The sequence below is a fragment of the Lycorma delicatula genome, chromosome 9, assembly GCF_047948215.1.
Source record: "Lycorma delicatula isolate Av1 chromosome 9, ASM4794821v1, whole genome shotgun sequence".
Lineage (NCBI taxonomy): Eukaryota > Metazoa > Arthropoda > Insecta > Hemiptera > Fulgoridae > Lycorma > Lycorma delicatula.
Genome location: NC_134463.1, coordinates 63674988 through 63698184, shown reverse-complemented (window position 1 = coordinate 63698184; position 23197 = coordinate 63674988). Strand labels below are relative to the sequence as shown.

The following is a 23197-nucleotide window of genomic DNA, read 5'->3' as shown; positions in this document are numbered from 1 at the left end:
TAAAAGGAAAGGTTCAACTAAATCCCACTTCTCTTTAAGTGTACAGGATTAGAATCTTTTACGTGAAATGAGATACAACATTCGGTGGAGCGATATCTACTCTGCAGATTGCTACCAGAGTAATAGTAGACAAGTAAATAAATAAATATATATATATATTGCTTTCAGGAGTGTAATTTAGCACACCTGCTTATGTGGATTAAAGATAGAGTTTGTAGAAGTGAGACTATGTGTGTGTTTGTATATATTTCCTGTGTATATATATATATATATATATATATATGGGAAGAGGATACGACAAACACGTGCCAAACTGAGAACCCCACTCTGCATTCATTAGGTTTCCCGAAACAAGGAAGATTTCCTTCCGCTTTGTCATCATCCCATATACTCTACCTACTCTATACAACTACAATTCCAAAACCTTCTTCCCCCCTAAACCTCATCCGCCATCACATTGAGGCCTAAGGTGCTCCATAATTCACTTTCACCCTACTAACTTGAGACAGACCCTCGCAAATTGAAAACTGCTATTTACGGAAACGGGAATTGGAAAGGAAAAGAGCATCTGTGTGACTAGACTTTACGTTGTTTTATTTTTCATTATTTATAGATATAAATTAAAAGATTTACTGCGTCAATATGGAAATTGTTCGTTTTTTTAAATATATTTATTTCGTTCTTCTTCGCCCCGTATATTTGTTTAAAAACATCGTGGGTACCGATTATTTACGATTTAATCTAAAAAAATTCAGTGTAGTATAAAATGAATAGTAGAGAAACAAAAATATTTAAAATTATGAGTTAGAAAATAAAATCCTCTAAGAAAAGATTATCATCCTTCGGTAATCTATTCAAGTATTACTTCGATGTGAAGTCTAAACGCTCACTAGATAAGAGTATCATACTCTTTAATATCTAGGAAAATATTTTAATCAGTACGTAGTCTATTCATTATTTAGAAAACTACTTTTATAAATTTATAATAACTATGATTTGTTTTTTGTCTTTAATGTAAGATAAAGTTTTGTTACTATTATCCATAATCCGTAAAATAATATTTGTATTGCTAAACGTATCGTGAATAAAAATTAACCTTTTATGAAAATAATAAAAAAAGAAGAAATAATACGAATTTTGATTTTAGAAAAATCACCAAAATATAAAGATACTAAAATATTTATAAATAAAAAAATCTGATATGGACTTCCTTGTACTCCTATTAAATTACATATTCTTATTTTTTATTTTTTGAAGTCTCATTCCAGCCGATGTGCCTTCTCTTTGTGTAAGATCTAAATATTTCATTAACATTTTATTGGGCTGTAACGCTGGAACCAATGACAATAAGTCCCACTTATTATATATATATCGTTGAAAAGCTCTCAATGAGAGCTTATTACTGCAGTTAAGAAAAAGTCCAAAATCCAATTTTTTGCATTTTGGGTTTTTTTATACTTTTGATCCAGTCGATTGCAATCAAAAGGAGAGGATGCACAACTAGAATTTTCAACAGTCCTAAATCCAACATTTTTAACATTCTACGGCTAATTGTTTTTGAGTTAATGCGAGATACAAGCATACATACGTACTGACGTCACACCGAAACTAGTCAAAATGGATATTTCCGTTGTAATTTTAAAACCGAAATTTCTCACTATTACAATACTTCCTTTACGAAATAAATTAACCAAAATACGTGAATATCTTTATATTTAAGAAATAACAGAAAAATAAAAATGATTATGAGCAGTCCTAGTTGAGAACAAGAGATAGCTTAATGCATATCACTTAAACTTTCCATCTGAACAAACTGTCACGTACTATTCGATTTTTTTTTATAATTATGTGGCCAATGGTCTATATAACTTTTTTAAGTTATATAGATCAATGTAAGCTTTTACTTTCAGCTTGGATTAATTTTATTGTTGAAAAAATAACTTTCATCGTTAACCTAACTTTTTTCTTCATTGTTCCCTTTTGCTATTTTATTTCAATAGATATATTATTCATGTATTTGTTTTAACATTATTGGTTTCATCTGAAGACAGATTCGTATTAATAAAATACTACTAGTTGTCGAAAAATTAATTAGGTTAATATGAAAAAAAGGTTGGGTGATATAATGAATTGAAAGGGTAGATTATTTTGAATGGTCCTTTAATAAAATTATGATGTTTCAATAAATATATATATAAAATATAATATAATAATAAAAATATATAACAATAAAATATATTTCAAATAAACAGAATTTCAGCAATTTGTTATACTTTATAGTTATAGTATCATAAAATCGTGTATTTGAGATATTTAAAATCTGTTTTCTCAAACAGAAAACATATATTATTACTAAAAACCATGAATTATAAGTAATTCTTAGTTTTTTAGTTAAATTGTAGATTTCATTTGTTTTTGGAAAAAATCAAAGTTTGAGGAATTTGTTGAATTTTCCTTCGTGATTTGCAAAAAAAGACTTTGCTTCAAGACACGAATCTTGTAGGCTAATTTTACGAACCTCTATATAGGTTTTGTACAATATTCTAATAAACCTGTCTCTTTTTTTAATCTAGATCATAATTTGAGTGAAAAAGCCGGCAATCCATTATCGAAAAAACGCCAGAAAAGTTTTTCAATTAAATCATTTTAAGCTTTATTTATATTTTTACGATAAAATAATTTCTTTTTAGAAAATAATTCTGTCAAAATTATGAATTCTTTTTTTCACATTTTTATTTTAAAATATTATGTTTTAATTTTATGTTATGCTTAAATAAATTTAAAAACCCTGATTATTTCTATACTTGTGGAGGACTTGAAGGTGGGACTATTGTTTGTATTCTGTCCTTTTCCATAACATATACAATAACTGAAAGATACAGCAAGTGAATACAGAGAGCTTTTGTTGATATATCAATTAATTGTGGTCAATCTCTTGTTAAATTGCCCTGTGCGTTCGGAAGATTAAGATTTTTTAATTTTAAATGTAATGGGTAACCTGCGAGATGGATTTAAATTTAAAATAGATTTTTTTAAAAATTAAAGAATATTTTCTGTTAACATAGACTATTGGAAGGGGATGAGTGTAAGATTTATAGTGTTTTGAAGGCCTATTGATATAAAAAAAATATAGATGCAAAAAAACTTCCGTTAAAACCTTTTCTGAAGCAAGATATAACTAAAACAAAATGTCATCTTCTGGGGAGGAGTGAGAATATTAAAAAAAAGTTTTTGGTAATTTGTGATCTTGATAAAAAATTTCAACAAGAAAAAAATTTTGCTAAATGCCGCAGAAAAATTATGAAATTTTATTTCGGCAAAAATTTTTAAAAAAATTAATACATTCTTTTCTTCTCGAAAAATACCTAGTATCTATTCCGCCGGTACCTGTGTATAAACTTTGAAGATAATCGGTCAACGGGGGGTCCTGAGTTATAAGACCAAATATAGGCCAACATATATTTGTTAAAAATATTTTTTTTTAGCCTTGGAAGCATTGGAACAAAACAAATTTTCGTAGATTATTTTTAAGTTTTTTTTTTCTGTTTTGAAATAATTTTATTCTATATATGCTTTCCCGTTATGCTATAGCAACTTATAGTATATCGTTATGACCAGGAAAGTTATAACAAAAGTTGTCTTATCAAATATTCATAAAATTTAAAAAAATAAATCTCTAATATAAATTTATTAATTATGCTTCATTAATGTAAATATTTTAAACATTTTTGAAATAAAATAAATAATAATTAAAAAATTAAGTTAGTTTCATTGGACTCATGGTTAGTTGATTTCTTGGCAACTTCTTTGTTATATCCCTTACATCATGCAAATTTATATTTGGCTGTTTATTCATTATCTTTTTTACAAAGTTTGTTTAGTAAAAAAAAAAAAAAACGAGAAAAGAAATAAGAAAAGGTAAAGATTAAAAAAAAAGAGAATCTTAATTGAGAAACTGATTTACCATTCCAATTTCAACAGGAAGAAGTTCGAACGGATTAGACCTAAGTGGCTATGCTTTGATTCACTCAACACTGGATTCAAGAACAATATCTATCAACGGCGCCACCTGGCTTAAAGCCAACAAACTAAACTGAACAACTACTAGATTATAACTACAACGAATTGAAGTCGACGTCGACGTCGAGACGACTCATCGGGAAAGTGTTTTCAGTAGTTATACCGTTTGGTTAATCCTGAACTCACCTGAAATAGCTAGATGAATTTCTTCTCCCTATTTACGGAGACATAACTTAGTTTAGGTTGATGCTCCCTCCAGCGATTAGACGCTGTAATTTATATAGCGTATAAGACAGTTGTTCTTTCTCATTTTGTTATGTTAATAAAGTATTGCTATTTTAACATTTGTATATGAAATAATTTTGTTATTTTAATAATTAAACATTTTTTTATATGTATTAAAGCCCTGACTGATTTCAACTAATTGGGTGAAACGTGTGTTCCTAATTATCGAGAAGTTGTTTTGTCTGGCATTTGTTAACATTAGGTATGGAGTTAAAACCCTCTTGGTAAATTAATACATTTACAGTAAATAAAATAATAGTAAATATTTTTTTTTTAGAATATAAAGTGTTTTTTCATACCCAATAATAAGAAAAGGTTATTAATTATAGCTTAAATACAAACATGGAATACATTAGAGTTCAACTAATGAAATTGTTTTTATTTATTTTTTAAATACTGTAACAGAAAGCAGTTAAACTATAAAAAAACAAGTTTTTATTTGTAGAGCGGGATATATCACGATATATAATAATTCCTTTGTATATTTCCCGATAAGTTCATTATTTTTTTCGTAAAAAGGTTAAAAAAAGTAGTTTTTATTTTTTTGTAAAATTTAATTTCATTAATAAATATAAATAATTGAAATTAATTATATTATTTATTAATCAAACAGCTTTACGCCTATGTACAGATTGTTTCTAAAATGGTAGGCTGGCTATACTTTTTTCGGATATTACTTGTAAAACTAAACGAAAAATATCCTTAGGAAAAATGGAAATTTCTTCTTGGTTTTCCCTATGTCCGCTATTTTGTTATTTCTATATAATAATTTATATCACAGGTTCAGTCCTGGTAATAAGGTTTTAAAATTTAAAAAAAAAACAGGACTTTAAGTACCTTTGCAAATTACAAAATAGCGGCCATGTTTATTTTTCAATCCGTTATATCTCCATAAATATTACTTTTAACAAAATTTATGTTATTTACTAAAATATTAACTTTTTTATTGATTTTTTGTTAATTTTAAAGCTTTATTTTCAAGACTTTTCAAGACTCTTACCAAATATTAATGTGATTCGTCTATCTGAACTTGAGATATAAATTATTATATAAAAATAACAAAATGGTGGACAGATGGAGAACGAAGGAGAAATTACCATTTTTCCTAAGGATGTTTTAAGTAGAATCCGAAAAAGTATAGCCAGCCCACCATTTTAGAAACACTCTGTATATGCTCAATGTGTTTTTTAATTATTAATTAAAAATGTTTGCACCCCACTCAGACCATTCATCACGCGTAAGAAAAAATTGGCAAAAACATCAAATTTTTAATTTAAAGCTACGACTTTCATATAATCTTACATATCACCATCAAAGCTTGTCAAATCCATTCTGAGGTACCTTCCTAAAATTATTTTTTGCCTTTTAGTACATTTAATTTAAGAGTGGTGTTGTAATTTTTTTTACATATTTTTATTTTCTACTTTTTAGTCTTCATATGTATATACTTTACAGCTGCGCTAGTGCAAAGGTTTGAGCGTATTTAGTGAAAGATCGGATCGGTACGTTTTACGGTGGGTAAGTGCAATCAAATAATAGGGCTAAATAATTTAATTTCCAGATAACCAAGATCCGGTTGATCAAGCGCATACCGGATGCGTTAAACGGTTAGCGCTCGACCTGCTGATACATACCCCATTTGAATAATGAAAATCGGACAAGCGGTTGCCGAGATATTACAGTGGCACCCCATCGCACCCCCTCCCAAATTTCCGATCGGTGCCCTAGCGGCACTTGAAAATATTATCATCCAATAGCTACCGCTGGGAGCAGATAGGACATCCTTTAGAGGATCGAAACAATTTTTTAGAACGCTAGCACAGACCGTTTTCGAGACCCACCGGGTTGGTCTAGTGGTGAACGCGTCTTCCCAAATCAGCTGATTTGGAAGTCGAGAGTTCCAGCGTTCAAGTCCTAGTAAAGCCAAGCTATTTTTACACGGACTTGAATACTAGATCGTGGATACCGGTGTTCTTTGGTGGTTGGGTTTCAATTAACCACACATCTCAGGTATGGTCGAACTGAGAATGTACAAGACTACACTTCATTCACACTCATACATATCATCCTCATTCATCTTCTGAAGTATTATCTAAACGGTAGTTACCGGAGGCTAAACAGGAAAAAGAAAAAGAAAAGACCGTTTTCGAGATATTTGCGATTTACGTCCGAAAATTCTATACGGTTAGAAAGTACTAAATTTTTCCTAAACTTCGTTATATATTTCGCAAATATACGATATATCGATATATGCGCCTTGATAAGTACACACCTAGAACAAGTACACAACACCTAACCACCGCCAGACATGTACTAACGAAATGGAATTTTCTGCTAGTGATCGGTACATTCCGTTGCTAAGCTAAGAGGGACTCGCACACAGACTATTGCCGTTTAATAGGGTAGGATTTTTAAATTGATTTTATTTAATAATGAACTGTAAAATTAATTTTAGCGAACTGTGTAAAAAAGTTTTATTTTGTGACTTTAATAATAGTCCAAGTGACTGTAATAGTAGCAGAATAGTTGATTTTGTTTAAATAAATGAGACGGTAAACATATATCTCTATAGTTTTAATTAATGTTTTTTATCACTTTTACAGTGGAAGTTTTGCAGAAATACAATAAATGATACAAATTTTTAATTATATATGTATAGAAGAATGTAACAAACTTTCAGGACATTTTCTGTTGATGAAAATAAAGAAGAAAGTTTACATAAACATAGATTCGGAAATGCTTCGTTAGCTAATATCGGCTGGCGAAAGATTTTGCTCTGATTTCTACACCTTCGGTAAAATTAAGCCAGACTGTAAATTTTGGAACTCAAATTAAGGGGTAAAATTTAGTGGTTTTATATGAAATCTCACCTGAAAATTTGTAAAAAAAAAATAGGTCCCAAAACTGTATTTTTAGTAGTTTTTGGCAATTCTGAAGTAAAAGACCAAATACTGGGATTAAAAAAAATGTTTATGTTTGAAGTAAAACAACTTTAACTGGATATAAACACAAAATTTTTAAACAAAACTCTTAAAGAATTTAATTCTGAATAAAATGTTATGAACAAATTCAACAGAAACTAAATACAAACGTAAAAATTTTGAATTTCATTAAAAATAAAACAAAACAAAATTGTTATAAGATGTGACAGATTGAAAGAAACAAAATTTTCAGTTTTGGGTTCTTAGTCCTCCCACGGCCTTATTTAGCATCCGGGAGAACGTCTTCGAGAAACCTTTTATCCCAAACAGAACAGATAAGTCATCTTAACGCGGCTAAGAATTGGGAACGCCAAGCTAACGCACGCCCACCTCTTTGTAGCAGAACAGTCCTTAGCAAAACAGCGAGGCGTGTAATGTAAAATGGTCCGTAAACCACTTACTCAAAGATTGCCGAATCTTTCGAACTATTGGTCAATTTAAACCTGGGTTCTAATGTGAAGGGTTTGCTCAACCGGAACAAATAAATCAAAGCAGTTTCTTTATGATAATGGAATGAAGAACTTTAGTGGTTTTGCTTAAGTGAGATCCCATACGGAGTACTGTGTGTGTGCGATGCGTAATGAAATTTGTCTAGTGGTCACATTCCTGTTTCGATTCTTGTTATCCAATGTTTAGTGTTGATTGTCTAATTACTACGAACACGTTTTTCCTTTTTAACCTCCGGGAATCAACATCAGATATTACTTCAGAGGATGATTTGTATGACTGTAAGTGATGTGTAGTCTTGTACAGTTATTGTACAAAACTACACATCACTTACAGTCTGATGTGTAGTCTTGTACAGTCTCAGGTCGACCATTTCTGAGGTGTGTGGTTAACTGAAACCCAACCACCAAAGAACGCCGGTATCCATTCAGATCTAGTATTCAAATCCGTATAAAAGTAACTGCCTTTACTAGAATTTGAACGTTGTAACTCTGGACTTCGAAATCAGCTGATTTGCGAAGACGCGTTCACCACTAGACCAACCCGGTGGGTTACTTACGAACACCTTTCTTTCTTTCTTTTCCTGTTTAGCCTCCGGTAATTACCGTTCAGATAATACTTCAGAGGATGAATGAGGATGATATGTATGAGTGTAAATGAAGTGTAGTCTTGTACATTCTCAGTTCGACCATTCCTGAGATTTGTGGTTAATTGAAACCCAACCACCAAAGAACACCAGTATCCACAATCTAGTATTCAAATCCGTGTAAAAGTAGCTAGCTGGCTTTACTAGGACTTGAACGCTGGAACTCTCGACTTCCAAATCAGCTGATTTGGGAAGACGCGTTCACCACTAGACCAACCCGGTGGATTACTTACGAACACTTAGTTTTATTTAAGTAGCCATTGACTTGTATAATTGTTGAGTCTATAAACAAACAATGAAAATAAATTTAAATATAAAAATATTTTAACTAAATATTATTTTGAAAACAGCAATATTTTTAAATCAAAATTTAAACAATTTTTCCTTATGAATGCCTTTTAACTGTATTTGTATTCTAAATAAGAAATTTATAGAATTTTGCAATTTACTCGTAATTTAGGTCAGACTGAAACACAACACTTTTAACAATGTTGCCATTAGGATTTTAATAAAAATCCTAAAAAAGGAATTATTTCACAATAATAACACAATATATCTATCTGATTATTAAAAATGGTAATAATAATAAAAATAATATTAATAGCTGTAATATAAATATAACAAAAATCCTTGTAGACTACAATAACTTCAATATCTATCGTTCGATAACACGATCAGAGAAATTGCAACATTCAATTCGTTGAACCAATTTAAACAACGGCTAGATCGAGACGTGTACTACAACAGAAATAACTCTTTCCAATCTCTTACCTAATCTAGAATTAGTTATTGGTATCTAAATATTTACGAATAGTGCCCATTCGGTAAATCAGTAGTAAATCTTGATTTTTAAATTATGTTTCATAATAATGTTAAATAATTAACTGTAGATAGTTTACGTAACTTTAAGTATTAGGATATTTGTTAATAATGTGATATATTTTTTGGAAGGTTTGCCAAACATATTTTAAAGTTTTCACGATTCATAGAACCCATAAATTAATTGCTTTACGAAATTATAATCAAATTCTTTACAAAATTTTGAACTTTTGAGATCCCTCAAAAAAAAAACTACGGCTTACTATGTTTCCATTAAAGAAATAATTGTAATTTTTCAAGATGTGATTTTTACTTCCTTGTACGAAGAACAAGGAATTGTATTTCTGATCCCAAAAAATTTCGGTTTTCACATTTCAACGGTAATATACATTTTTTGACCATCCGTGAATCCATTTCCTAGTTTCGGCGTGACGTCTGTAGTTACGTACGTATGTGCGTATGTATCTCGCATAACTCAAAAACAATTAGCCGTAGGATGTTGGACCAAAGGTTTCCAAAAAAGTCCAAAATCCAAAAAAATATGGATTATAGACTTTTTCTTAACTGCACTAATAAACTCTCATTAAGAGATTTTCAACGTTGATATTATAAATGGTATTATTTTCATTGTTTCCAGAGTTATAGCCAGATAAAATTTTAATTAATGAAATATTTGGATCTTACAAGTGGAAGGCACATCAGTTCAAATCAGACGTCATCTTTTTTTTAGATTTTTTTTTAAAATTTAAATATACTGATTTATTAATTATTAACCTCTGATTGTAAAAAAATAACAATAAATAATAATTCAGTAATAATAATGAAAAAATAACAGAAGTTATTAATGAAATAAAATTTTATGTACTTTTAATTTTAAAAATATGTATGTGTAATTTAATAGGCCTACAAGTAAATCATGTGGTATCCACATCAGATTTGGTGAAACATCTGATTATTCGTTGTTTTTTTTTTCATTTTGTTGATGGTTACGTCATAATTTAAAAAACATAGTATTAGATAGATATAAGACTTACATTTATTTAAACAGTAATAAAGGAAAACGGCTTTTACTATATCCTAATATTTCAGGTAAGATTGTTGAATTAATAACTGTATAAATATTTGATGTTAATAAAAACTAATATTTTAGCAAACTGTACACTTTATTAAAGATTTAGAGGAACGTATCTCACTTTCAAATGAAATAAGTTAAATTAAGTGCAGCAAAAAATGTGCATATGTTAATAGGCGTACAAGGAAGTCATGTGATGTCCACATCAGATTTTTATTTCGAATGAAGCGCTTCTTGGCAATATGCAACAAAAGTTCATACCAAACTGAATTTGTTTACTTTATTTTATCCAATTTACTTTTTTATTGCAATTCTTTTTATTATTTTTTTAATGCTGCTGCATTTTTTTTTAATTATTAAAACTGTAAGCTTCGTGCTTATCTTTATCATAAATTTTGTCTTTCGTATTTTGAGCGTATAATTATTATCCATATGTTATTTAATTTTTGTTTATAATTATCTAATCCTATATTTGTGTTTTGGGGATAAAAAAGGAAAACATTGAGGTTAGAGCTCTATTAAAACATCAGAACTCAGACAGCCAGAAGATTCAGGATTTTGAAGCTTTTCGTTTTCAGATTTTAACGGAAATATCCATTTTGATTAGTTTGGCGTAATGTACAGACGTCACGCCAAATATGTACATAAGTACATGCATCTCACACAACTAACAAAATATTAGCCGTAGAATGTTGAAATTTTGGATTTAGGACTGTTGTAACATTTAGTTGTGCACCTTCCCTCTTGATTGCAATCGACTAGCCCAAAAATGTCCAAAAAAGCCCAAAATCCAAAAAAATTTGGATTTTGAACTTTTTCTTAACTGCAGTTTTTAAGCCGTCATTGAGAGCTTTTCAACCATATATCATAAGGGGTACTTATTTTCATTCGTTCCAAAGTTATAGCCAAATAAAACTTTAATTAATGAAATATTTGGATCTTACAAAGGGAAGAAAGGCAAGGGGGAGTTCGAAAACGGCTTCATTTCCTTTTTTTTTAACTTTTTTTTAAATTTAAATATATTGATTTACTAATAATTATTTTCTGATCGAAAAAAAAAGAAAAAAAAACAGAAGTTTATTAGTGAAATAAAATTTTATGTACTTTTCAATTTAATACTAAAATTTTTTTTACATGGTTAATAATTATTAATAAATCAATATATTAAAATTAAAAAAGTTAAAAAAAATATGTGTATATGAAGTCGGAATCGAATCGATGTGTGCGTGGTTGCAGATCCTACAACCTTCTCATGTCGCTTTGAGGGACTTCAAACAAAATTAATAATATAAAATGCAGTTACGGACACCACAAAATAATGTGATGCAATGTGGTGTCCACCACAATACTACTATTGTGTAACTTGCCAACTTTATTAAAGAACTGGAGGATCATATCTCACTTTCAAATGAAGTAAGTTCAAATGAAATGCAGCAAAAAATGTGTATATGTAATTTAATAGGCGCACACGGAAGTCATGTGGTGTCTACATCAGATTTTTTATCATAATATCATTATTAAAGCATTGCAATTACTGAAATCTTTATTCAAAAAATTAAATAAAAACTGCAGAAAGTGATACCTCTTTTTTTTACAATTTTTTTATTTAAGTTACATTTATGCTCGTGTGAAATATGCAAAAAATCTATAAATACATACTGTTAATTATATTATAAGCCATCATTTTTTCTCATTGTAAATCATTGAAAATCTTGATGATAAAGGGGTTGCTTTAGAGTCTCTTATATTATATGAACTGATCTCATTTATAGTGTGTACCCACTGTAAGAGAATCAGTCAGCTTTATCAATTTTTTACTTCTAACAATTTTTTTTCAATTAAGAAAAAAAAAATCTTTTCTTTAAATTATTAAAAATAAAATATAATTTTTTTAAAATCCTACAATTTCTCTGGGTTCCTTTGGGTAATTTTTTTTATATTCTACATGCTAAATTTACAGTTTATTTAAAAATTTCATTAGAATTTTTATAAATGTAGTTGTAATGTAATATAAAACAGCGTAGTTTTTTTATACATTTTCTTGAATCTTTAACGTCGTTATGTGATCAGATTTTCTCAAACTTTTTGTTGAAACTTTTTTTATACATTGTTATATTAAAGATTATATTCAAATAATATAAGAAAATATTTAGTAATATCCTCAAACATTTAATTTTAATTTTTTAAACATCTGATTAAATTAGTTAAAAAGAGTATAGCTTAAAAATACATAAGCTATGATGTTTTTTTAGACAATAGATGTGAGATGATATTGTCTACGTTTAACCGCTTAAATATTTTGTGCCATTAGTTTTTTTCTTTAATAGTTGCCAACACTTTAACTTAATGTCATTCACTCACTCACTCACTTGCTCTCACTAAAACACTTTTAAGTGCTATTATTTCAATGGACAGTTCGTGATATATTAGTACTTTAATGTTGCTTTATTTTTTTCTCTCTTCTTTTAGAATAATCTCTTGAGATCTCATTTCCTGATTTCTTAACTAAAACTATTCTTATGATTATTTATTCTATTTTTTACTATTAACCTATTTTTAATTTATAATGTTTATTACGTTATTTTTATTGTTATATTCGTATTATTTATCTTAGTAAGGAAAACAAAATAAGGAGAACAAACTCCCGATTATCCTTGCTTAATTAAACATTAAAAAGGCACTTATTTTAAGGCAAAGATAACCTACTTGTAGAACATGGAGTGGAAACATTTCAGTTTCAGAAAGACAAAAAAAAGGCAATTTTGACTCTTGCATTATTTTTAAAATAATAAGCTAATCTACATGATGTTTGTAGGTTTGGGAAAATTATTTAATATTATAGAATAGAATAAAATGTAGCAAAAAAAAAAAAAATATATATATATATTGGTATGAAATAAATTTTTAAAAACTAATAAAAATTTTATGAAAATATTTGAACATAGATTTTAGGAAAAAAATAATCAAGTTCTTTTAAATGTGGTGTTAAATCCAAAATGAAGAAGTCTTATTATGAATAGAAGAAAGAAATTTGAAGGTGAAATCTAGTAAAGAGATTAGGCTGATGGGCCATGAATACATGGTTCATCAATCTCATGTTTCAATAGAGATATTCAAGTTTATTTAATTTCCTGATGGAAGGACACGTAGAAGGTTTTACAGAAAGACAAAGACTGAAATGTACATAGTGACTCACAAAGAATGTAACAAACTTTCAGGACATGCTCTAATACTGTTGAAAATAAAGACGAAAGTTCATTCGAGTGTTGGCTAGCGAAAAATTTCGCTGTGATTTCTGCGCTTTCGGGTAAAATTAAACCAGATTGTACTTCTTGGGGAAAATTTAGTGGTTTTATATAAAATTGGAATTTTAAAATTAACATCTGTGCTGAATTACGTTCCTCTTCCCTGATATGATGTTATCCTTGCCGTTCAGAAGTTTATGACGAAGACGGCAATGATCTAATGGTACGTAAGCAACGAAATGCCGAAGAAAGGTTCTGTAACTTGGAATCCCTTCTATTCGGAACTTCGAACTCGCTATGAAGGTCGTGCGTTTCCATAAACAAAAATAAAATGTCTCTTTATTCTTCAATGAGAAATTTATAAGGTGGTGTTAGTTAATGACACAAGTACTATTTCTTCACTTATTTAAATGTTTACTGCTGTTAAATGCAAAATAAAAATGTGTGTAATGGTTGCAATCAGCTGTTAGTTAAATCCAGCTTACGGAATAATTTCAAACAGATTTAGACAAAATCAATTTTTAATTCGCTTTAGAGATGTCAAATAATTTATGATTGTTTTGTTTTTTTCAACTTTTTTCTAAAATATTTAATTCTTTTGTTTTATAATACTGAAAAGTTTTAATTGAAAAGTTCCGATCATGCGTCTAAAGAAGAAATTTTTTATTTACAAATTTTACAAAAATTAATAAATTTTTATATTTTTTTTAATAATTTAACTTCGAAATACTTACGTTTGTATTAGTTTCTGTGGACTTTTTCATACCATTTTACTTAAAATTAAATTCTCTACAAATTCTGTTTAATAATTTTATGCATTTAAGTTATTTTACGCGAAACATAAAATAATGTGGTTTTCAACCCCAATCTTTTGTCTCCCCCCCCCCCCAGAAACTACTATAAAAGAACTTATCGAGAAAAGACTTTATTTTCCCATAAAAGACTTTTAAGGGACAAATTTAGACATTTTCTAAATTCATCCCTTAATTTTTGTGCTTCAAGAATTTACAGTTCGAGTGAATTTTACCGAAATGCAAAAATTAGGGTGAAATTTTCACCAGGCGATATTCGCTAACGAGCCATTTCCAAACCTGTTTGTATATATGAACTTAAATGCCTTAAATTCTTTTTACCAGTAGAAAATTTCCTGAACGTTTATCAAGTTCTTTGTTGTGAATCACTCTTTCTTTCTTTCTTTTTCCTGTTTAGCCTCCTGTAACTACCGTTTAGATAATACTTCAGAGGATGAATGAGGATTTATGTATGAGTGTAAATGAAGTGTAGTCTCTTCTCAGTTCGACCAATCCTGAGATGTGTGGTTAATTGAAACCCAACCACCAAAGAACACCGGTATCCACGATCTAGCAATCAAATTCATGTAAAAATAACTGGCTTTACTAGGACTTGAACGCTGGAATTCTCGGCTTCCAAATCAGCTGATTTGGGAATACGCGTTCACCATTAGACCAACCCATTGGGTTATTGTGAATCACTCTTAACTTATACATATACTAACGGTAATCAAGCATACCTATTTATTAGCTTATAAATTTGTTTGTTGTATACAAAGAAACACTTATAAAGTGTTGTCTTATAAATGTTTTATTCACATTAAAAAGTATGCTATAAAAATTATTATTAATATAAAAGGTGAAAAGGTTTGAGTCTGAAAAATTTTTATTTCTTCGTCTAAGAATATTTCCAGTGCAATCCACTGGGGCATCCAATTAAACCATACATTTTTTTTTTTAAATCATTATAACTGTATATCTACGTAAGAAATATTCAAAATTTTCAGACATTCCGATAAATTTATATAAAACGATCGTGCATGTACAGCAGTGGTCTCAAAAGTGGGATACACGTACCCTAGGGGCTACGCTAAAGAAGTAGCATAAATAATTTGATTTTTTTTCACACGCACACATGACACATACACACACACACACACACCACATACATATATATAATATTACATGAAGTACAACTTATAATTATTTTCGTCTCAGGGTACACAAACAAAAAAGTTTGGAGATTAATCTAAGAATAGATTAATTAATTAGTTAAATAGAAAAGATGGAATTATTTATTAAAATTTTAATTTTGTAATTTTCTCAAAAATTAATAAATGTTTTTTTTTTTAATCACAAATAATTTATTTTACACACTAATACAGATCTACTCGGTAGATTGCTTTTCGTCCTTATCTTATTGTTGTTGTTTACTGTAGTATATATATATATATATATCTAAGATTACTTTATCTCAGCTGTGAACCCGTGCCATTTCTATTGTCAATAAGGCCAGTTTGGGGTAAAACTGAAAATACAAAGTGGTAGGTAGTCGGGGGCGTTTTACAGTAACCAATGCACAACCCTCTTTGCCCATCTGCTCTTCTCTTAACTTACTCTCACCTGCAGGAAGTTGACTATCGTCATCTGCCCTGATATACGCAAACCTCCTCTCTTTCACTCCGTCCGTCCGTCCGTCCATCCGTCCGTCCGGGTGGCTAGGTCACCAGGAAATTGGAAACTGCCTACCAGTGCCCCTTTTTTGACAGTAAAAACACCTAATGTTATAAACAAGCTTATAAACAAGAGTCCATCTGTTCTTTAATAAATAAAGGTACAGTATGGCAAAATAAATTAACAAGAAGTTTTTCGTTATTAGTTTCTGCTCTGGTAACAAATATTGGTTTTTAAACAGTAGGAAATTATTTTCTCGTAAATTCATCATTCATGTTTGGCAGGAAACCGAATCATTAAAAAATTCGAAACGGAGAATTATAAAGTTGGTTCTTTAAATCTACTACCCTTTAAAATAACCGTATAGTAGCTTAAAATGGCTGAATGTTTTGTTTGTTTTTTTTCAAGAATTTGTAATAATTGAATTAAATAATAAATAAATTAGATTTTATATATCTATGTAACAAATTGTATTAATGGTTCTTTAAATTAATCGTTCGGTGTTCATTCTTTAATTAGCTGTACGTTATTGTTTTTTTTTTTCATGAATCAAAAATTATTAATTATATATTTAAGTTAATTAATATAAGTATTTAAAAATTAAGCTAAGTTAATAATAAGAAATACTTGTATGTATTGATTTTATTTTTTGTCTTCAGTCATTTGATTGGTTTGATGCAGCTCTTTAAGATTCCCTATCTAGTCCGTCGTTTCATTTCAGTATACCCCCTCCATCCTTCATGCCTAACAATTTGTTTTACATATTGCAAACTTTGCCTGCCTGGACAATTTTTCTCATCTACCTGTCTCTCCAATATAAACGACTATTCCATGATGTCTTAATATGTGTGTTATAAGTCTGTCTCTTATTTTAACTATATTTTTCTAAATGCTTCTTTCTTCATCAATCTGCCGTAAAACCTCTTCATTTGTCACTTTATCCACCAATCTGATTTTTAACATTCTCCTATAGCACCACATTTATTCAATACGTTGTAGTATTGAATAAATAAATTATAATTTACTTCATTAAAAAAGATTATATGTAAAATAAAAAACAGTATGTTAAAAAACACAAAACACAATTTTCGTGTTACACAAATCGTCTCCTTCGTTGTACAAGAAAGGATCTTCATTAAAATTAATTATCCTTGTGTTTATATTTATGAACATGCAATCTTTCCTAAAACGAATAGTCAGTTTTTCATAAAAATGAACAATATCCACTTTTATCAAACAAGACAACAAAACTGTTCAAAGTCAATAATTGTGGATTTAAGAAAAACATTATTATGTTTACCGTAGACCATTTTTAATAAATAACCGAACCATTTTAAAAATTTTCCTACAGATTAATTTAATAAAAAAAGCCGGAAATGAATTACATAACTTTACCGGCATCTTTTTTGAAAAATACGTTTTGAGCATTAAAAATTTTAAATTATGAAATTTTTTTTCAATTTGCAGGCTTGCGTACTCAGAGCAAGAATTAGAATAACATAATTTTTTATTAAAATCCTAACTGGTGATAATAAATTTAAAAAAATTATATTTACACACTTTTTTTTTTTAATGAAAAGTACATAAAACTTTTTTTTCACGAATAACTTCTGATATTTTTTCATATATTTTTTTTTTGTAATTAAATTATTATTCATCGTAAAAACATTTTTACAATGAAAGGTTTTAATAATTATTAATAAATCAATATATTTAAATTAAAAAAAAAAAAAAACGGAAGTCTGATTCGAACCGATGTGCCTTCCCCTAAGATCCAAATATTTCATTATTTAAAATTTCATTTGGCTATAACTCTGGAAACAATGAAACTAAGTGCCACTTAATATATATATATATATATATATATATTTTCAACGATGTATTATATATATATATATATATATATATATATATATATATTACAGATTGCTCTGTAATATATTACCGAGCAATCTGTAAAGTGTTGAATCACGGTTAGTTTGTATGGCTTCAAGTGCAATCGTGTACGTATTACGTACCAAACAGTCGTTTGTAGAATATCAGTCTCACGTGAAGCAAGTCGAGTTGATTTCTTTGGACTACATACAAATCTTTTTCTATGAGTTGATCCACAGCAGGTTCAGGAACCTGTGGTTATCCTGGTGGTTTTTTATGTTAACAGAACAACCCGCACCTACAAGGACGGTTTTGGAGGTGCGGGAGAGGGTGTATGCGGCCATCGACACTATACAGGAGTGGTTGAGGTCCAGGGGTCTGCAACTGTCTACGGAAAAATCCCGGTGTATTGCCTTTACGGGTAGAAGAGTGCTAGAACCATTTAACATTTCTATCAACGGTCATGCTATAGAAGAAGCGAATAACATCAAGTACTTAGGAGTCATCCTCCAGAAAAACGGTACATACACTGAGCACGTAGGCAGTGTATGCAACAAGGCAGAAAGGATGATAAAAAGTTTAAACATCATTATGTCATTGCAGAATGCCTAGGGCCTCAAAGCGCCGCTTACTGGCGACCACCGTCGTGTCTTCGCTTATGTATCCGATTCCGGCCTGGTGGCGATCTATCGCCATCAGGCGCGACAAGGAGAGACTAGCGAAGACACACAGGCGTGTGCTCCTAGGTGTCGTGTCCGCGTACAGGACTGTGTCCTATGCCGCCTTGTGCGTGTTATCGGGGGCACCACCTATTGACCTATACGCAAAAAAGAGGTTGGACAGGGCACAAGGCAAGCCAGAACAAGTCAGGGATGCTGTTTATAATATCTGGCAGGAAAGATGGTCGCAGGAAGGTGTAGTCGATGGACGAGAACCCTCATCCCCAACATCAAACCGTGGTTTTCGAGAAGATTTGGTGAGGTTGATCATCACCTATCGCAGTTTTTTACAGGACATGGTTCCTTCAATAACTACCTGCACAAAATAGGCAAGAGAGAAGAGCCAATTTGCAACTAATGCAACGAGATAGATGATGCTGACCACACCTTTTTTGAGTGCAATAGGTGGGACACACTTAGACGTACTACAGAAATACTCCGATGAGAGAAGACAAGGTGTTGGCTAGAATAGGACTGGGTGGACAGCCTTGCTGGTGAGGTCCAACATGCTGCAGTGTGTTGGCACTGATGAGCCACCAAGGACTCCATGGGTAACAGTCAGGTAACAGCACACTGAATACCGAAAAGACCCGGCACCACGTCACTAGGTATGGCGTGGTGTCCAAAAGGGCAATACTCTCAAAAAGAGCTAACCGGTAGGCCGACCTGCCATGCCGGTATATAGCCGGTAGGTGGGGAGACCTATTTGAATTTAAAGACACTCCCCTGGGTGGCGTAATACCAACAAGTCGGTCCGGCCCAGGGGAGCTGAGAGGGGAAAAAAAACAACCTGTCTCAACGAAGGTTTGGTGCCAAGAATAAACTGTGTGCCTACTAGGAAGCTTCCTACTGTACACTCTACGAAAATTGGTTGAACTGCACCATTGGGTGAAACCAAAACGCTCAGCGAGCACGTACCCCATAAGTAAATATATCCATTTTTAACTAAACTTATGACGGCACTGATCGCCGAATTCAATAAGTTTTGACGTACGCGAGTCAAAACTTTATGTGTTTTGCTATGAAATGAGGGCACAACCGAATCTATAAGTTATCTAAATAAATTTTTATTTGCTTCTGAAGTTGTTACGTCCTTTTTTTAATCACCCGGTATGTTACATTCTCCAATCAAATTATTTTGTTGTAATTATTTGTTTTATGATGTTTTTATCGAGGTTTTTTATCACGATTTTTCTTGATTAATCCAGGCAAATGCTGAAGCATATATTTTTCTTTATCCTTGGGAGTAGCAAATCTACAAATCTTGGTATTATTTATGTAATTTATTATTATTATTATTATTATATATTAATAAGAATAAACTATGTATTTATTTTGGTTTACTTTTTTATTTCAGCTTGGATTTTATACATACTACACAGTTTCTATGGGAGAAGTGAACCCAGCAGGTCCTGTTCCAATAGATAGCTTTTTTATTTACCGTCCAGATAAAAGATTAGAAGTATGGAGGTTTTTCTTTTATATGGTATTACATGCCGGGTAAGTATCTATAATATATACAAGTATTTGTTACAGCTTAAATTTTTACAATTATGGTTAATAATGTACCACAGAAGCTCTAGCTTGAACGTTGAAATATGTAATGGAAATTTTGTACTGTATGATAAATTCCATGCCAGATCGGAATTCGAACCCGAGACCTCCAGATGAAAGGATGAGTTGCCACTATACCATAATGATAGGCTATAAAAAATATTACATATTTTTACTATCCTGGTATCATAGCTTAAGAGCTGTGCTACAAGAAAAATGTAATCAAAAAATAGGGTATGGGTGGTTTTTTCATTACTCGACATTTCAGGACCTAGGGATTTCAAAAAACCAAAAAAAGTGAGAGGTAATAGTCATACAACAATGCTTTGGCATGTTTCAAGCTTAATAATTTTTGACTGGATAAACTGAAATTTTGATAATTTTTTTTTACATTGAATTGTATATATGGGAAAATTTACTGGTAAAAATTTGAGTAAATATCTCCAGGGGATGAGGTAGGTAGTTTATTTTGGGTGAATTTTCTCAAAATTGTAAAATCATAATTACATTCTATATTATATAATTACATTACAATCATAATTACATTCTATATTACTCAACACATCCGTACATGCCTATCTTACCATTTTTAAAAAACATTTGCCCCAAATTCTCTTCTTCTCCAAAAATCAAAAAAAGCTATCTTTTTATTTATTTCATATTTTTAAAATGAATTTTTTTGTCTTTTTAAGCAAAATAGTGTAGTGCAAATGAGTAAAAAAATACTCAACAGCAAAATAGTGGTTGAGGGAGCCGATCAATACTTATCAATTTTTTTGAATTTATTAAATCTTTTTTTTTTGTATTTCATTATTTTCCACGATAAAAAAGTAAGTAACCAATGTCAGGTAAATTTTACAACTTTGTTGTCAAAATAACATTTTTATGGCCTTCAGGTGATGTGTTGAATAGCAATCTGTGAATCATACTTTTAAAGGGTTGAACATTTTTGTGAGGTTGGGTATTTCAAATATTGTGAATAATTGTATCAATTGTTAATTTTCTATACATGGTATTTTGTGATTGTGTTTCCAATTGTTCACTTTTTATAATGGTGTAAGATCTAGAAAATGTTTTTTTTTTTTTATATTGATTTTCAATATTTACTTATTTATTGTGTTCATATTCAGGGGTGAAGCTTAATTAATTGTAAATTTTGTTTATGTATGTAATTTTATGTAATTTTCCACATGGTCTCTTGATGGTTTTGTATAATATATCAATTTATTTATGCCAGCATATTAAAAATTAATTTGGCATCTGTTATAATTTAATTGTATTATAATAATTATATGTGGAACTGTTATGTTGTCTGCCATATGTGATATTTACAAAAAGTTTTTTAATATGTAAAATAAGGTTAAAAATATACTTGAAATGAAAACAGTCGTGTAGAATTTTTTTTTCAAATTAACAATAATTCCATGTTTATTTACAAACAAAATTTTTAACTTTATATTACTTGTAAAATAGAGCATTAAGTTGAGAATCAATGGCTCCAATTAAGAATATGTAGAAAATGACTGGAACAAGCCATTGCAGGGCAAAACATTAGGATGAGTACTTACTTATCTCTAAGCTCTGTTTCAGAGCAGATGAAAGGTGTCAAGCAATTGTATCTTCAATACAAAACATATTTGTTTCAATTTATATATGCGTCTGTCTAGCCATCTCCATCCAATCATACTAAATTTACTACTACATATGGTAGTATGGTAGTATTTACTACTACATATTTATAATAATATGACATGACTAACTTTATTAGCATCCTTGCAGTATAAATGCACACTTAGAAAGAAATATAAAAGTACTAATAATTAGTAATAAACATAAAAAACAAATAACACTGTTTTTTTAAAAGGAATAGTAATTAATATTAAAGCTATTTGAAAAGATCTCATCATTAATCCTTTAGTGTGGGCTGTAATCAGAACCCAGCCTTTCTATTAGCAGGATTTCTGGCTGCATAAACAAATAATTATCGTACAAGTGATAAAAATATAAATTTTAAAAACCCACCAAGCCAATTTGAAGAAATATATGTTGCCCCCCTGGTGGCTTACAACCATAAAATTAATCTAAGAGCCTGCTCTTGAAGTGATACCTGTGTAATGTAAAGTGATGCCTATGTTAGGTAATGTAAAAGACCGCATCAAAATCGGCCTAGCCATTTCAGACAAACACATATACTGCAGCGCCTCCTGGTGGCCTTTAACCATAAAACATGTCTAAGAACTTGCTCGGAAGTGATATCTATGTAATGCAAAAAACCTCATCAAAATTGGAGGACACACACACACATGTTGTGAGTATAAAATGTACACAACAAAAGTTTACAGTTCTTAAACAGTTATATCTATGAACCCTGTAATGTTTCAAAAATATATGAAATATAATTTACAAATTGCAAGCTAATCTCACATAAGTTTTTTCAACGTTATTTTGTAATATATATGCATAACTCTTATGTACACAATAGTAAAATATCTAAGTAGTAGAAAAGTACTATGCTTAATAAATTAAGTTTGTTTTATTATGAAGTAAATAATAAAAATATAATTTACACAATTTTTTTTTTTTTTAGTGTTTAGATATCTTATAAATAATCTCAATTATAAAAATTTTTGTTTTACAATAAATATTACAAATTTTTGTAAATTACAAATCTTTTACATTTTGGAAAACTTCTCATAAGTTACAATGATAATAGGTAATAATAAGGTAAATTCCTCCATTTTAACAATGGATCTATTAATACTGATGGCAATTGTATATAATGATTACATTTGATCCTCTTTTTACACAAATTACTTAAAATTATTTTAAAATATATTTTAAAACTCATTATAAATCATAAAGTATGGGTCAAGAATTTCATATAAAATATAAATTTCTTACTTTTTTGCAATAAGGCATTATTAATTGTTAAATTACAAAAATAAAACTGGTTAGAAATGAAATTAAAAAATCATCCATTTGTTATATTTTATTTAACAATCTCCATGATATAACAAAATAGTTCAAAATAGTGTTAATCAAAACTAAAAAAAATGTATATACATTATT

At 29.7% G+C, this 23197-nt stretch overlaps 1 protein-coding gene across 3 annotated transcripts in view; it reads left to right on the top strand.

Annotated features, from left to right (window-relative positions):
* The window catches only part of LOC142329985 (protein rhomboid-like), a 295664-nt gene that overhangs the window by 258861 nt on the left and 13606 nt on the right, over positions 1-23197 (top strand). For all 3 annotated transcript variants that reach the window (XM_075374980.1, XM_075374979.1, XM_075374978.1), the window contains exon 4: positions 19932-20074. In XM_075374980.1, the coding sequence (XP_075231095.1) occupies positions 19932-20074 (143 nt within the window). The remainder of the gene's footprint in view (positions 1-19931; positions 20075-23197) is intronic.